This window comes from Syngnathus acus, chromosome 11, assembly GCF_901709675.1.
Source record: "Syngnathus acus chromosome 11, fSynAcu1.2, whole genome shotgun sequence".
Classification (NCBI taxonomy): Eukaryota; Metazoa; Chordata; class Actinopteri; order Syngnathiformes; family Syngnathidae; genus Syngnathus; species Syngnathus acus.
The window spans coordinates 2,360,908-2,375,536 of record NC_051096.1 but is presented as its reverse complement, the minus strand read 5'-3'; the positions used below and the strand labels follow the sequence as shown (position 1 = coordinate 2,375,536).

The window sequence follows — 14,629 nt, the reverse complement described above, 5'->3', positions numbered from 1 at the left end:
ATATATTCATGCAGAAAGCTGAGACCGTCAACATAAAGCAAAATTGATTCCAAACCGGGTCAGATCTGGGATAAAATTAGTAAACTACCTTAAAGACCACAAAAGCACATTTACCTCAAAACTGCATACGCAGCAGTGAATAAAATTGATAAACATTCGAGTTGACAGAGTGGTAGAAGACTTATCCATCGCTGGTCGGGCAAATCATGCTTTATAATAAATATGCTTAATAATCATAATATCAGTTCGTGCAGCCTCCAAGCGACGAATTTATTGGTTTTAGCAACACATCATACACAAGCTCAGACCCGTTTTCTTTCCAGAACATGTGGATTTTATTAAAAAGACCCAACACATTGGGATTAAAAAAAAAAAAACATTGATGTTCTCAGGCACTCACTCAACTGCACACACACTAAGGCTGCACAATATATCGGAAAAGTATCAATATCACGATATCGTCTGATGCAAAATGTATATCGCAAAGACATTTTCTTAAAGAATAAATTTTATTCTTTGTTCTTATTTTTATCAGTCAGCTGCAAACTTAAATGTACATTACCATCCAATAATGGATCTTGGGTAATTACACATTCATTTTCCAATATTGTGCAACCCTAACACACGCGCAACGTTTGCTACTGAATCTCTCCCATGTAGAGTCGTTTGTCGCTGCCACCAGAGAGCACTGTGAAGACAAAGCAAGCAAAACGTTAGCAAGAAACAAAACAACAAATAGCTCATGAATATCTTGTAATTGCAATTTTCTTCAACAATTCTCACACTTAATTACGCAAACAAAAAAGAAGTTTGTGACCGCTAACAACAGAAAGTAAAAAAGATCAGTCGGTGTCAACGGTGAGACGTACCGACGGGTTCTTCCGGATGAAAGACGACTTCGTTGACGGAGCCAGCATGTCCCGGTAGCTTGTAGAGGATGCGGCGTGACGTGGTGTCCCAAATGTAAACAAATCTAACACAGAAACATCAGACTTGTTATTTTTCCAGGATTCCGGTACACCTTCTTGAGGACATTTTTGATCTCTTGGCAGCCTCCTGTGTTTGAGTGTGTGTGTGTCACCTGTCAGCTGATCCTGCGGCGATTTTGCTGCCGTCAGTGGACCACGAGCACCTCATGAGATTCTTGAAGAAAACAAAAGTGGCCATTGGAGTCGCTCACAAACTTTTCATGAAAACATTTGTTACCTTTTCAAAGTTGTGTACGTTGCCCTGGAAAATCTTCACGCATCTTTCCTTGGGTGCAAAAGGTCGAACATCCCAAATACGCACTGCGCACACAAATTAAGGAGGGTGAATGCACACACTTGAAAAGCGGAGAAAGTTTTGGTTTCTCTTGTCAAATATTTACCGGTGTTGTCCATGGAGTTGGAGAGCAGGTAAGACCCCTCCGAGCTTAGACTGAGTCCGGTCACCGAGTCGCCGTGTCCGTGCATGTTGTACATAAGCTTGTTCTGCCTCAAGTCCCACACCTGCAACAAACAAGTACGGGAAGATTCTGTGGCGTACCAAAGTCATGTGGCTTCAAAATTTGCTACCTTGATGTCATTGTCGATCCCTCCGGACAGAATCTGGTCGCTGGTGTCGTTGAAGGTGACGGCGAGAACCTGGTAGGTGTTCTGGAAGGTGTGGATGGCACCTTTCTTGCGCACGTCCCACAGCTACAACACATCCACAATGCAGTGCTACTTCAAATTTTGGAGATACGAGGATTTTTTCCCCCACTTTTGCTTTTAGGGTAGTAACCCTAAACCCATGTGACGTCACATTCTAAGCTGCATGACCTTGACGGTCCCGTCGTCGCTGCCGGTGCACACGAGTTGGGGTCCCCTGCGGGCGGGGTAGCAGGTGTTAACGAAGGAGGTGTGGCCCTTCAGCCGCTTGATCCGCTCGCCCGTTTCGCTGTCCCACACGCCCACCGTCTTGTCCGTGCTTGCAGAAAACAGCAGGCTGAACGGCAACAAAATAAAAACGACTTTAATTTCATCTGGTGTTTCAGCAACAAGTTCTAAAGTAGGCTAGTTTAGTGACCTTCCGTCTGTGTTGTAGTGCAGCTCCATCACTGCTCCGCTGTGACCCTTCAGCGTTGCAAAGTTGTCGCAGTCTCCGTAAACATTCCACATCACTACAATCACAAAAATAAAGTTTATATCTTCCTTGCACAGTTTGTTTGTATGTGGCAACTTACATATGAGCCTGTCAAAGCCGGACGAGGCCAGGGTGGCACCGTTGGGGTGAAACTTGCAGCAGTACACCTCGCCCTCATGGCCTGACATCAGCATGATGGGGGCCTGCAGGCTGGAGGTCCTCGGGGGCCCCTGAAAAAGACAATTCACATTATTACATTTACTGGCAAGGAAGTACTATTTTTCACCGCTAGGTTGCACTGGTGGGCTAGCTTAGCATAAGCAAAAAGCAACCGCTGACACCGATTTACAAAGTATTTTGCAGTCCATTTACAGTTATTGTGTGATAATTAACATGAACATGATGATCTTCGTGTTAGATTATATGCGATTCGGAAAAACGTAACAATACCCCGGCCACGAGCTGCTGAGACTGGGCCGCCGCCACTAGCTCCGTCCGGGGTCTCTTCATGGCAGCAGAAGGCACCACCGCCATGTCAGCCGTTCTCTTTTTCGGCTCAATCATTCCTGTTTAGTTAATAATACCGTCCAAAAAAATGAAATTCCGTTGTTTGGTCGCTTAAAAACACGAATGAATGGGGCGTCTTTTCACGGTGCTACACAGAGCGGTAAGCTATTAGGGAAGAGGGAAGTACTGCCGCATGTTTAAGCAGTCCGATTGGTCGAGATTTGCAGTTATTGTGCTGATTGGCTAAAGGGCTTGTTTTTAGTTATTAAACCGGAAGTAGTTACGCGTCCTCTGACTGGTAGGAAGGAAAAAAATCAAATGGCATAATAAAATTAATACAGATGCATAAATACAAACATAAGAATAGACTTTGAAATTTATATCTGCTGCAAAACCTTGGCTTGCTATCAGTTGTCTGATTGGCTCCGATGATTGGCTACAGTGCCTGTCGTCATATTGTCTTGCCCCGGAAGTATAACTTTTATCCGGATGTGCATCCTTGTTCCAAAAGTGAGAATTGTCGCTAACACCGCTAACTTAAAACCTGTGTGAGTTGTATCAGCGTGCTTTACGGAGTTTAAACAGACTTTTACAAACATGCAAGCTATGTTAAATTGTATTTAAATCGGGTTATCCTCTATTTTTGCCAGTCAAGGTGATGTTTGAATTGCGCAAACGTTAGCTTGCAGTGAAGGGACATTCCTAAATTCAATTTTCCTAAAACGATACTATTGATACAGGTAGAAAGATCGATATGTCCGACATTGAGTCGGAGCCGGCGGGGCTGGAAGGCCTGCCGCCGCTCTTCAGCATTTCCAAGGGAGAAGTGGTCTCCGTGCAGACGTACGGAGCTTTTGTCCGCCTGCCAGGCTACAAGAAGGAAGGTGAGTGTGCCAAGGGAATCGGAGAACGTTCATGTAGTATGGTTTCAATAAGTTGGATTTTATATGAGATGGTGTTCGAATGCACAAATTGCAGACTTCCCAGCTGTCATGAAAGCAACGTGAGAGCCAGAAATGAAGACAAATTAGCTCACTTTTTTGTTTACAACTTTTTTGTACTTTTAGGTCTGGTACACGTGAGTGAGATGTCATCCACGCGTGTCGAGAGCGCTGCAGAAGTAGTCGACGTGGGAGAGAAAGTGTGGATTAAAGTCATCGGGAGAGAGGTAATGACACATGCACATGCAATAATTGGTAAGGGTGCAGGAACTTTTGTTTCTGTTCACTTTCATGGTATCCGTGATGCGATGACTGCTTTCAAGTGTCTTTCGCTTGTCAGAAAAATGGCGAGAAGATCAAGCTGTCCTTCTCCATGAAAGCCGTCAATCAGGGCACAGGCCGAGACTTGGACCCCAACAACGTTATGGCAGAGTATGTTTATTTTGTCGTGTCACATGCACATTTGTCTTATTAACATGTCGGCGTACGTGCGCAGGCAGGATGCCCGGCGGCGGAGGCAGTTCCGAGACCACACGGGCAACAGGATCACGCTTGAGGCCGTTCTCAACACTACCTGCACTAAATGTGGCTGCAAAGGTGCTTGAATATCTTAAATCAATCCCATTGAAATCACTTTAGAAACCAAATCTGCCCCTTGCGTTTTTAGGCCACTTCACAAAGGACTGCTACTCTGCACCCGGTTTGCAGTACGCTCTTGTACCAGAAGAGGGCGACGAAGAAACACAGCAGCAGCAACAGCAGCAGACATCTGCAGCTGCACCTCAGAAAGATAAAGACAAAAAGAAGAAGAAAAAGAAGGTATTGTGAATGTCGCATTGTACTAATCGCTTTAGCTTGAGTGCACTTTAACTACAGGACAAATTTTCAGCTCTGCTAATTGGAGATAACCAGATGCATGACAAAAATGTTGTTTTAAACATGGCCAAAATACATGCACCATAATAATAAAATTCCTCAACCCCCACGTGACATTTCTTGTCTTTTACCCGCCAGGAGAAGAAGAAGAAGAGGAAGCGCGAGAGGAAAGCGTCGGACAGTGACGAGAGCAGCAGCGACAGCGGCGAGTGCAAACCCAAGAGGAGATGTCACGAGCGTGACGACGACAACAAGCAAAAGAAGAAACACAAGAAACACAAGTCGCACAAGCACAGCTAAGATGCACGCTCATTTGCAAAATGGCCGCCACAGCGGTGAGGACTCATTTTCCCTTCAACTTTGGATTTTTCTCAGATTTTTCTCTTTTTCTCTTTGTTGAAGGAGTACTTCTGGTTTCAGTCACCGGAACTTCAACTTGGACTAAAGCCAATAGCACCCATTGCATTTTCATCCAAAGTTCTGGTAACTTTTGGTCCTGGTACCTTTAGATCCATGGACTCCAAGGTCTCCAGACCTAAGATCTGTTTACGTTCTGCTTTTAGTTTTGAGTACTTTTAGTTCCCAAGGCTAACACTAAAAGTGCACAATTGCCTGTTTTGAATTCTAATCTTAATTTTTTTATCACACTTTTTTTGTTATTTTGCAGCTCCTTTTTGTTATCTGGTGACATGTAAGTGGATATGTGTAAGCAATATGGCACCCCCCCACGAGTAGAAATCTTCATCTAGTTTCACACGTCTCTATTTTCTGAAAAACACACATACACGCACACACACGCACACGGGAAGCAGGAAAGGTGCAAACAGGAAGTGTAGTGTGCCTGATAGTGACACTTCCTCCGTGTTTTGACTCAGGGTTCTTTTGAAATTCAACCATTTGAAGGTTACTCTTGGGCAATAGGACTATTTAAAAAAAAGGACGATCCTCCTTCCAGTGTCAGTAAGAATTTTTTTTTTATAGGCGTGATTGATGATTTCCAGATGTTGCGCAGTGCGTTTGGCAAGCTGCGATTCAGGATTGCTCGACCGTGGGTTGAAAGAAGGCCCGTCGGAACATGTAATGAAGGATTTTGTGCAGCCATGTCGGTTTTCATAATCGGTTCAAAAAGACATCAGAGAAGAGGGGAAAAAAAGTTATTAGCATACACTGTGTTGTGTTTGTTAGCATGTAAGCGGGTTGGCCTGTGCTCCTTACAAGCAGGAAGTCTAATTCCCACAATGTCAATTACGAATGAACAATGTGTGCGTGTATTGGTGTGCAAAAAGGATGTGACAACCGCTCAGTTGTTAGCTACGTAGGATATTTTAATTCTACAGAGTTGGCTGTCCTCCAACAAAAGAGTGCTGCATGTATTTATAACTGATAGCATACATAGCATGCGATGTTTACAGACATGTAATAACAATAATGGGGGGGGTGTATGGTGTGTCATCGTGGGCACAATAAAGTGTGACAAAGTGCCTCCCGCTTCTGCATGTGAATTGGTTCCTAGTATAGGTAGAAGTTGCACAAGTGGTTTTAATTTCTGCTTTTTCCACATTTACTCGATGTGAAAAATACATGTGGCCTATATTTGCTTTCTAATTTTCAAATATCTTCTTCTACTTTTGTGGGAGCATTTTTATATATTTTTTTTTAGTCTATGTTTTGTTATTCCTGGTGCTGTCCAGTAGGTGTAGAAGGTGAGGCGCCATCCAGGTCTTTAAAGATCTAGTTGGCGACCTGTAATAATCACATGCTGCCTCTGTTGCACATAAAAGCACCTGGAATTGTTCCTTTCACCTTGCCAGGACACACACACACACGCACGCAGTAGAGGACGCATAGGAGCTGCCCGATGTTTATTTATAGAATGGAAAGTCTGATCACACTTTTTGAATCACTTCAGAGGCGTCGGCCAAATTCCATTCCGGACTTGTGTTTTCCAACGCTGGCCTCGTCTTTTTCTATGTACATGTCTATGCTATCCGGTAAAATAAAAACATATAGTTAAATTTTGCATTCGTAAAACAAATTTTTGTTTTGAATATATATATTTTTTTAATTATATTTGAGATTTCTATTCAGATAATTTTACATTCGTAAAACAAATTTTTGTTTTGAATAATATATTTTTTTAAATAAAATTTGACATTTTTATTCCATTTCATTTCAAAATTCCATGGAGCTTTAAATTTTTCTGTGGGCAGTTTGCGACAGTAATTTTGGAGACGTTAAAAAAAAATCACAAATTTCACGTTTCGCCTCAGATGGTATATTTTTTAATTATATCCATTATTTTCAGTTGAAAACATTTGTAGGTTTGAAAATGGATTTCATGCATCTCAACTGCAGACAAAACAAAAACCCCCCCCAAAAAAAAAAGAAGCATATTCCAAAGAAAATCAATAAAATTTCATTGGGATATTTTCAGTGTTTTTAACAGTAGAGGTGGACGGCAGAGCGGGACAGGTCCACAGATGGCGTAATACTGACACTCCGCTATACGAAGGAAAGGTGAGTTGCCACACATGGGTTTTGGGGCTGTGCGGATGCAAGGATGTTTTTTGGCGAGCGCGTGGAAGGTCTTCATTCCGCCCGCTCGTAGGCGCGCGTGCTGACCACGTCTCCGAAAGTCAGCGTCTGTTTCCAAAACAGAAAGAGCACCTTTCAGAAAACCAAATCGCACTTAGCGGGTTTTTGCTTTTGAGGGGCGACGGACCAGCGTGAGGGCGTTGTCGTTGACTTCTCGCACCAGACTGGTCTCCTTGCCATCCCACTGCTGGATGTGCACCATCTTGCCGTTTTCTATTTTCACCAGTGACTGCACAAAAGGCAGGGAGGGGCAAACATGATATGGGAAAATAAAAAAACGCTCATGAAAATCAGACAAGTGATTTTTTTTTGCATAATTCTGCATGACGGTTACTCAGGCACATTCATTTGACATTATTGTAATTTGCCTCCAATTAAAGTTTGACTATCAATTTGAAAATTCATTTCCATGGCAATCCTAAAAACGTTTGTAAATATTGCATTCAGTCAGACCCACCTTGACGTTCCTGCTGTCGGCAGTGGTCTCGTCGAACTCCTCCCCCAGCTTGAAGGAGAGCTCAGTGTTCTTGACGCTGCTCCGCGTCTTGACCGTCACCGTGTCGCCCTCCACCGCGATGATGGTGGTGGGCTTGGTCATGTTGCCCAATTTGCGGACGGGGAAGCTCACGCCTGTGGAACCAACATTGCGGTTAGGCGGCGTGGGAAAATTGATAAAGTGTTGTGACTGTCACTCGTGGGGTGATGTGTGCTTTGTCTGCAGCCTGTTAGGCGGGATTACGGATCACCTCTGCACACGCGTGCACCTGAACATGCCACTCCGTGACTCACGGAGCCTTTTGTGTGTAAGGCTGCCGATTGCCTTGGCGACGGGGTCAGACGGGTCAATTGTAAAAGGGCCCTCAGGTCACAGCTTGTAAATATCTTGACACCCCACCCCCAACACACACACGCACGCACACGTCTTGCATAGGCGTACCTAATCTAGTGTCCAGTGAAGTCCTATTTGGAATCACATGTTGCATTCTTTCTAAGCAGTATTTGAAAGTGCAAACCCTCCTACATTTACCAACAATGGCCACCTTTCACATGGAAGTGTGTGACCGGTTCCTCAGTTCTCCCACAGTGGTGGTGGTGGGGGTAGGGGGGCATTCAGGGCCCGGCCCCACCACACTCAGGCCATGTGCTTGCTTACTCACCACCCCTCCTCTTCTTCCTCAGTCTTTTCCACCCTTATGCTACATTCTACATCTTGTTTGTCCCTTGAATTAATGCACACACACATATACACACACACACTGGCGGGCAGCATGTGCTCACTCACACGCACGCCGCACCCCAAAAAACAGACTCACCCAGCACTTTCATGTATTCGTCAAAATTCTCGCTGTTTTTCAGGTTCCATGTGCCCACGAATGCCTCGGCCATGATGTCTGCGGAAAGCTGGAGGAATGAGGGGAGAGTGTGTGAGTGAGTGTGAGAGAGAGAAGAAAAGCAGGCTGCAGAAAGACGAAGGAGGAGGAGGAAGTGCCGCGCTCCTACTGGCTGGCTTGACACCGGCTGTTCGTGATGTCATCGGGCTCGACGAGAAGAAGCCGTCGCGGGAGGAGGGGAAGGGGAAGAGGCGAGGAAAGCGATGAGTGGACGCACTGACTTTTTCCCGGGGTGATACGACGTGTGCTGTCATGTGCCGCAGACACTGAAGAGATCTTCATTCTGAACAATTGCACCATCATCATCTAGATTGTGGAGAAAAAAAGCTGACTTTTCATTTGGCTTTGTAGATTGATCACTGTGGCTTTTAAAAGTCTGCACACCCCTGCTCAAATGCCAAGTTTTGGGGATACAAATAAATGGCAGCCAAATTCTGAAGTGTATTCACCCATACCTTTCAGAACTTGCTTCACAGGAATAAAAAAATGCAGCAGGTGACTGGCCCCCAATGACCAATCATTGAAGCCAAGAGTGGAACCCAAGTCGAGACCAGTCGTTTGTCCCGTAAGTAGGACATGTCATTACTCTTACTACTTCTTCACTCGGCACGTTTGCCCTCAAATAAAAAAAAATAAAAAAAATTGCCGTGTGAGTGCTTGTTTTTGTGCCTGTCGGCGCACTTTTGCACGCCCAGACGGGCTCGCCGAAGATGTCTTGTGACCGACTTCCCGCTTTCCATGGCAAAACCCAATATGAATGAATGAATGAATGAATGAATGAATGAGTATTTATTGATCCCCAGGGGTGGGGAAATTCAGGCCCCAGCAGTACCCATACCACAGATGGCATGAGCGCAACTCAATAGGCTCTCACAAGGCTGCCATACAACGGCGCCACAAAGAAAGTCAGAAAGTGCTCAAGATAAAAGCCATCAAAGCAAATCAAAGGTAAAAGACAAAGGAAAAAAAGTAACAGCGGCCAACCAGCACCCCTCAATACAAGAGAACACCCCAAAACACACAAAATAGCCTCCACGGGGTCCATAGACAGGTGTAAGGGCAGTCCAGTTCAACGGCGCCCAATGGACCGTGGTCGTGAATCGGTGAAAACATCACAAAGCAGGCAAACGTGTGAGCAGCGTCCTGGGCACCCAGTCGGGGCACGTGCAGATGGTCACCACGGGGCTAGCATGGCGAAAGTCGTTGGTTCCGACGAGCACGAGGGAGCGGACTCCCCACAGGGGTTGCGGCTGCAAGGCCAAGGCGAGGGACCCTGTCATCACTGGCCGGATAAGCAGGAAGCCGCCGTAGAGTTCCGCCGTAGAGTTCCGCCGGTCTCGACCGATGATCCCGGTCCCAGGAAGAAAAAAAAAATAAAATTCAAAGAATTACATGTGCATTATGCGACATTATTTACATCCTGATCAAACAGCAAAGACCTTCCCGTGCACGGCTAACTTCACAAAAAGAAATGTTTTCAAATTTTCAACCTGGGAGAATGAGATAGTGAGAACTAGAGTGGGCTAACCATTGCATGTCCTCGTGTGTATGTTGAATTAAAATGGTCAGGTGTGAAACTTGTCGCCTCACAGCACATGCTACACTGTCCTTGTCCCACGCATGCCCGTCTGGGCTCCTGGGTTTGTGTTTGACATAAACAGGTGTGAGGCACTCGCACGGAAAAAAACAAGCAGGGCACGAGGTGAAAGGTGAAGATTATAAAAGAGCCACCCACACCGCATTCAAAATTATCTCGTAAGGAGAGATTGGTCTCAAGTGATGTTATGGCATGATTTGTAGCGCGCAACCTTTGGAGGTCATAACTTCCCAGAGAGCTTGGAAATGCAAAGATTGACTTAGCAGGCCTCCGCAAACCTACATGCTATATTCAAGCTACAGGAATTGAGTGGTGAGGAATGTTGATGGCACTTCCAACTTTATTACATGGATTCTGTTTGTGACTTGTGAAGACAAAAATGGCCTCTGAGGGTGCTGGGGCTGCTTTTGGTGCACTTACCCCATCTGTTGGTCAATTGACAGTATTGCAACCAAATAAATGTTGGCCATAAAATAAAATACGATTGAAATGAAATTTTTGAGCTATTTTTCTAACCAAGCACCAGAGCATTTCAAAATATACAGTTCTTTTTTTTCCTTCAACATTGCCCAGCTCGTTACATACGGTTGAGTGGTCAGACAGGATATAGATCCGGGAGCCAAATAAAGGAATTGCTAATCCAATATTGGCAGTGTCCCCGGAGACAGAACCATACGGAGCCTTCAAAACAAAAAGACCACCCAAGTGTCACATATCGTATCCGAGATGACATTAGCAAAAGCAGCCAGGTCTTTTTTTTTTTGTCAGTGAGAAATAGTCCAAGAAAATTCCCAACCAAACATGTTATTCGATCATTCGATCATTAAGTTAACTACCATTAAATTCTGAGGAACTGAAATGCTCTTAGGCTCTTGTAAAGCAACAAATATGAAATATTACAGTTTCCTAAGTAAATTCCAAAATAAAATCTATTTGCTTGTCATAAGCGCCATAAAGCGCAATAAATAAAAGTTAGCTCGTCCCTTGTTTCAACGTTCATCCAACTCCTACGACACGCGTGACTGGGTTGTGAGCTGGCAGAATTTTTAGCATCTCGAGTGTTTTAATTTGAAGTACTAGTTAACCGTACTTCCTACTCCGAGGCATCGAGTTTGACAAATAACCATGGCAACCGCGTAACGCCGGCTCGTGTCACGTTCAGCTCGGGCGGGAGTGACGTCACAGGCTTGTTTTCAATTGGAACTCGCTACTCACTTGTTTGGCTCTTGTTATGCTTAGAAATGGGACCGCCTGCGAAGGCTCGCTTAGGCTGCGACAGGTCAAAGAAATGGAAAACAACAGGTGAGGTTTTTTTTTTATTTACACGTCGGTTCCATATATGGGCAATGGAAACAAAAGATACACTTATTTTAGGGGGGTCTTGCAAACTAGGGCTTAATAGGGGGTCTGTTTGGTAATTGGGTTGTACATCTCTCACACTCTCGCCAACACTCGGCAGTCACTGAAAGACGCCCACTAACTCTGCAGAAAGTGAAAGATGTCGGTGTCCTCAAAGCTTCATGAATGATGCAGATATCCGGGTCAAGGAAACCAACCTTTGCTTGTGTGTATGTCTCAAGAAAGCCTAAATAATTAATGCAGGTCCACATGAAGTCTCTCAAATGACACCACTTGCACTCCATGTAATGGAAAAAAACCAAATCTGATTAAGTCTGGAAGTCTGACGTTTCGGTTTGATTTTTTCCAGCTCCCGGCCCTTCCCTGAGGCGCACCGACGGTGCTACTGCGCCCTCTCTGCCGCCGCCTCCCTGGCACAGTCCCCCCCGACAGCAGCTGGGTCAGATCCGCGGAGCAGCCCCTCACCTGCCCCTCTTCCACGGGCGACACGCGGAAGAGAGTGCCGAGCGACCCCATCTGGTCACTGTTGTTCGACCCAGTCAGAGCGCACCACGAAAGGTGAACGGCCTTTTTTTGTCTTTTGACTCGGTGAAGCAGCATGTGACTCATCATCAAGTATAGCCCGCGGGATCAGAAATAATTCTAAACGAATGGTTTGAACCAACTAAAGGTGTTCATTTCCCCCCCCCCCCCCAAGGTGACGGTGCTTTTAAACCGCAGGGGCGTGGTCTCCTTTGATCAACTCCTATTGGACATCTCGGAAGCGCTCGGGTTCCCTCGTTGGCATCGATCCAGAGTGACCCGCCTCTACACCGCTTTCGCCCGAGAGGTTGGACCTTTCTTCTGTTTTCCATCATCCGCACCAGGAATCCCAGATTAGTGTTTCCCGTTCTCCATCGCAGGTGAAGAGCGCTGGCGACTTCTTCCGCGGCGAAACAGCCCTCCTGGCGCTGGGTAAAGGCCGCCCCGAGCTGAGCAGTCTGCGGGAGGCACTGGAGGAGCTTTTCCCGGAGCAGTGCCGCTACCGGGCCGAGGCGCTGCTGGTCTGGGAGAAGAAGCTCCGACCAGCGCTGGATAAAGCTGGCAAGGCGGACAGTGGCTACGGCGAGGCGGCAGATGACAAGGAGCCTGCAAACGAGAGGCCGCCATCGGAGGCAGAGAAGTCGAGTAAGGGTGTGTCCAGGAAAGCCGCTCACCTTCCCAACCATCTGCAGAAGCTCAGAGTGAGGGGCGGGGTCTGTGAGGCAACGCCGTCTGCCATTGGTCGATTCCAACGGGAGCGAGAGACAGACTTTGCTCCTCTGTGTGAAAACTGCTTGGCGAGAAGAGTAAAGCCTCCGAAGTGGACCAATCCGCTTTCAGAAAAGGCCCCACTGCCTCCCGTGTGCAGGAAACAAACAGCAAGTTCACCCCAAGGTTGTAAATGTCTGCTGCCGTTTTTTTATTTGCTGTGTGCTGTCGTTATCTTTTGTGTCCATTGTGTAAAGGTGAGTGGAAGAATCCTCCTGCGATCTCGAGGGACTTCTCTGGGCTTTGCTCGGAGGGCAGCGAGGTCTCCGAGGCAGACGTGGCTCATCTCTACGAGGTGGGGCGCCTCCTCGGGGACGGCAACTTTGCGGTGGTGCGCGAGTGCCGGCGCCGCGCCGATGGGCGCGTGCTGGCCGTCAAGATGGTGGAGTGCTCCCGCCTGCTGGGCCGGGAGCACATGCTGCAGAACGAGCTGAGCCTGCTAGCCAGCCTGCGGCACCCGCGCATCGTCAGGCTGCTGGACCACCACCGCACGCCCGCCAGGGCCTACCTGGTCATGGAGCTGGCCGGCGGCGGCGACCTCTTCGAGGCCATCGGCCAGCGTGGCAGCTTCGGCGAGGGCGAGGCCGCGCTCATGGTGGCTGACGTGGGCGAGGCGCTCAAGTACATCCACCGCAGGAGTGTGGTCCACCGAGACGTCAAACCGGAGAACCTGCTGGTCAGTCACCAAAAACACCCGGCGTCAATACTTTTCTGACATGGCCTTGGAGTGAATTGTACTCAAGCAAGCTAAACTAAGTCTCTGCTCCCTCTCAGATCGTTCAAGCGGTTCCTGGCGTGACCAGACTAAAACTGGCCGACTTTGGTCTCGCCATGGTCGTGACCGAGCCCGTCTTCACCATCTGCGGCACGCCCACCTACGTGGCGCCCGAGATTCTGTCCGAGACAGGTTAGCGCTGCACCATAGTCCATCTGGAAGTATTTCTAAATCACAGGATTGACATGACCCGGTAGGATATGGTGTGGAGGTGGACATGTGGGCGCTGGGTGTCATTCTCTACATCCTTCTGTGCGGCTTCGCCCCTTTTCGAAGTCGGGATCGAGACCAGGATGAACTGTTTGAGATCATCAAACAAGGGCAACTGCATTTCCCACCCCCCTTTTGGGATGCCATCTCAGAAGGTAGGACTTTGGAACATGACAAAAGTGCTACGATTTGCAATTCAACCACAATTTTATGAACAAACATGGGAAAAAAAACCTATAATGGTGGCGGCATAGTTGGACTTAAAAAGTTCAATACAATGAACTGTACTTTGATAGTGATTTTTGCTTGCCACTAGAGGGAGCCATTATCGAAATTGCTTATCCTCGCTGAATTTAAATACAACTGAAGCACAATTATTTTGTTGGTCAGAAGCCAAAGGCCTGGTCTCAGGCCTCATCCAGCCAGACCCGGTCGCCAGGATGACAGCAGAACGCACATTGCAGCATCCCTGGCTGAGGGCCATGGCCACCGGCTGCCAGCCCAAGACACTGGAGAGTCACTGCAAGACCAGGATGGAAGAAACATCACCCAGACCAGCACTGCTAGACAGACAGAAGGTCCAGAATACACTGAGGGAAGACCCAGAAACTGTTCTTCACTCAAGCAGCGGGCAGGCTTCAGACCAAATTTGTTCAGATGCTCAATCGGGCAGAAACAAGCAGGCCATTAAAACAAAAAGTCAAATGTACTTTTAGTTTCAATGCAGGTACACCCTCCCCCCTCTCATTGGAGTAGGCTTAGACTTCGTTGTGAAACTTTTGTTTACTCACCTTGTATTTCTCGTTGTATCATTCATACATAATTATACAGTAGAGGGTCTACCAGAACCAGTCAGACCACTTGCAGCTGATTGCACAAGCAGCACAATATGCAAATCAACAAACCACGAAATCATTTTTTGCTTGTTTATTAAGTGGTTAGTAATTAAACGTGGTCATCAAAGCGCCTTCGTGCGTCCCGC

At 46.7% G+C, this 14,629-nt stretch overlaps 5 protein-coding genes across 6 annotated transcripts in view; 3 read left to right on the top strand and 2 right to left on the bottom strand.

Moving 5' to 3' along the window:
* Positions 1-14,629, top strand: part of LOC119130207 (fibrinogen C domain-containing protein 1-like) — a 559,732-nt gene that overhangs the window by 241,895 nt on the left and 303,208 nt on the right. The window lies entirely within an intron of this gene.
* snrnp40 (small nuclear ribonucleoprotein 40 (U5)) lies at positions 311-2,814 on the bottom strand. The gene is made up of 10 exons (XM_037264149.1): positions 2,557-2,814; positions 2,207-2,336; positions 2,050-2,143; positions 1,803-1,968; positions 1,557-1,679; positions 1,370-1,490; positions 1,207-1,289; positions 1,082-1,143; positions 870-973; positions 311-688 (listed from the first exon to the last, which is right to left on the bottom strand). Exons 1-10 carry the CDS (start codon positions 2,668-2,670, stop codon positions 639-641), a joined length of 1,047 nt encoding a protein of 348 aa, XP_037120044.1. The 5' UTR covers positions 2,671-2,814; the 3' UTR covers positions 311-638.
* On the top strand, positions 3,088-5,367 carry zcchc17 (zinc finger, CCHC domain containing 17). The gene is made up of 6 exons (XM_037264196.1): positions 3,088-3,497; positions 3,681-3,781; positions 3,895-3,986; positions 4,051-4,151; positions 4,222-4,373; positions 4,569-5,367. Exons 1-6 carry the CDS (start codon positions 3,368-3,370, stop codon positions 4,728-4,730), a joined length of 738 nt encoding a protein of 245 aa, XP_037120091.1. The 5' UTR covers positions 3,088-3,367; the 3' UTR covers positions 4,731-5,367.
* fabp3 (fatty acid binding protein 3, muscle and heart) lies at positions 7,001-8,500 on the bottom strand. 2 transcript variants are annotated; one of them, XM_037264269.1, is made up of 4 exons: positions 8,339-8,500; positions 7,483-7,655; positions 7,153-7,254; positions 7,001-7,073 (listed from the first exon to the last, which is right to left on the bottom strand). In XM_037264269.1, the coding sequence occupies exons 1-4, from the start codon at positions 8,409-8,411 to the stop codon at positions 7,020-7,022; spliced, it is 402 nt and encodes a 133-aa protein (XP_037120164.1). In that variant the 5' UTR covers positions 8,412-8,500; the 3' UTR covers positions 7,001-7,019. The 2 variants fall into 2 exon arrangements, with proteins under 2 accessions (XP_037120164.1, XP_037120165.1); XM_037264270.1 differs by lacking the exon at positions 8,339-8,500 and adding an exon at positions 7,963-8,122.
* dclk3 (doublecortin-like kinase 3) lies at positions 11,231-14,614 on the top strand. Its single transcript, XM_037263901.1, has 8 exons — positions 11,231-11,315; positions 11,722-11,930; positions 12,070-12,201; positions 12,275-12,788; positions 12,860-13,338; positions 13,437-13,569; positions 13,635-13,802; positions 14,038-14,614. Exons 1-8 carry the CDS (start codon positions 11,255-11,257, stop codon positions 14,361-14,363), a joined length of 2,022 nt encoding a protein of 673 aa, XP_037119796.1. The 5' UTR covers positions 11,231-11,254; the 3' UTR covers positions 14,364-14,614.

Bases quoted from the DNA above. Each gene is read 5' to 3' on its own strand.
- snrnp40 (XM_037264149.1), bottom strand. From the start codon at position 2,670: ATGATTGAGCCGAAAAAGAGAACGGCTGACATGGCGGTGGTGCCTTCT. The intron at 2,337-2,556 runs GTATTGTTACGT...TGTCTTTTTCAG, and splicing joins CTCAGCAGCTCGTGGCCGGG to GGGCCCCCGAGGACCTCCAG. The intron at 974-1,081 runs GTGACACACACA...TTTCTGTGTTAG, and splicing joins GCCGCAGGATCAGCTGACAG to ATTTGTTTACATTTGGGACA.
- zcchc17 (XM_037264196.1), top strand. From the start codon at position 3,368: ATGTCCGACATTGAGTCGGAGCCGGCGGGGCTGGAAGGCCTGCCGCCG. The intron at 3,498-3,680 runs GTGAGTGTGCCA...TTGTACTTTTAG, and splicing joins GCCAGGCTACAAGAAGGAAG to GTCTGGTACACGTGAGTGAG. The intron at 4,152-4,221 runs GTGCTTGAATAT...TTGCGTTTTTAG, and splicing joins CACTAAATGTGGCTGCAAAG to GCCACTTCACAAAGGACTGC.
- dclk3 (XM_037263901.1), top strand. From the start codon at position 11,255: ATGGGACCGCCTGCGAAGGCTCGCTTAGGCTGCGACAGGTCAAAGAAA. The intron at 11,931-12,069 runs GTGAACGGCCTT...CCCCCCCCCAAG, and splicing joins GTCAGAGCGCACCACGAAAG to GTGACGGTGCTTTTAAACCG. The intron at 13,339-13,436 runs GTCAGTCACCAA...GCTCCCTCTCAG, and splicing joins TCAAACCGGAGAACCTGCTG to ATCGTTCAAGCGGTTCCTGG.
- fabp3 (XM_037264269.1), bottom strand. From the start codon at position 8,411: ATGGCCGAGGCATTCGTGGGCACATGGAACCTGAAAAACAGCGAGAAT. The intron at 7,255-7,482 runs GTGGGTCTGACT...CCTTTTGTGCAG, and splicing joins CCGACAGCAGGAACGTCAAG to TCACTGGTGAAAATAGAAAA. The intron at 7,074-7,152 runs GTCCGTCGCCCC...TTTTGGAAACAG, and splicing joins ACGACAACGCCCTCACGCTG to ACGCTGACTTTCGGAGACGT.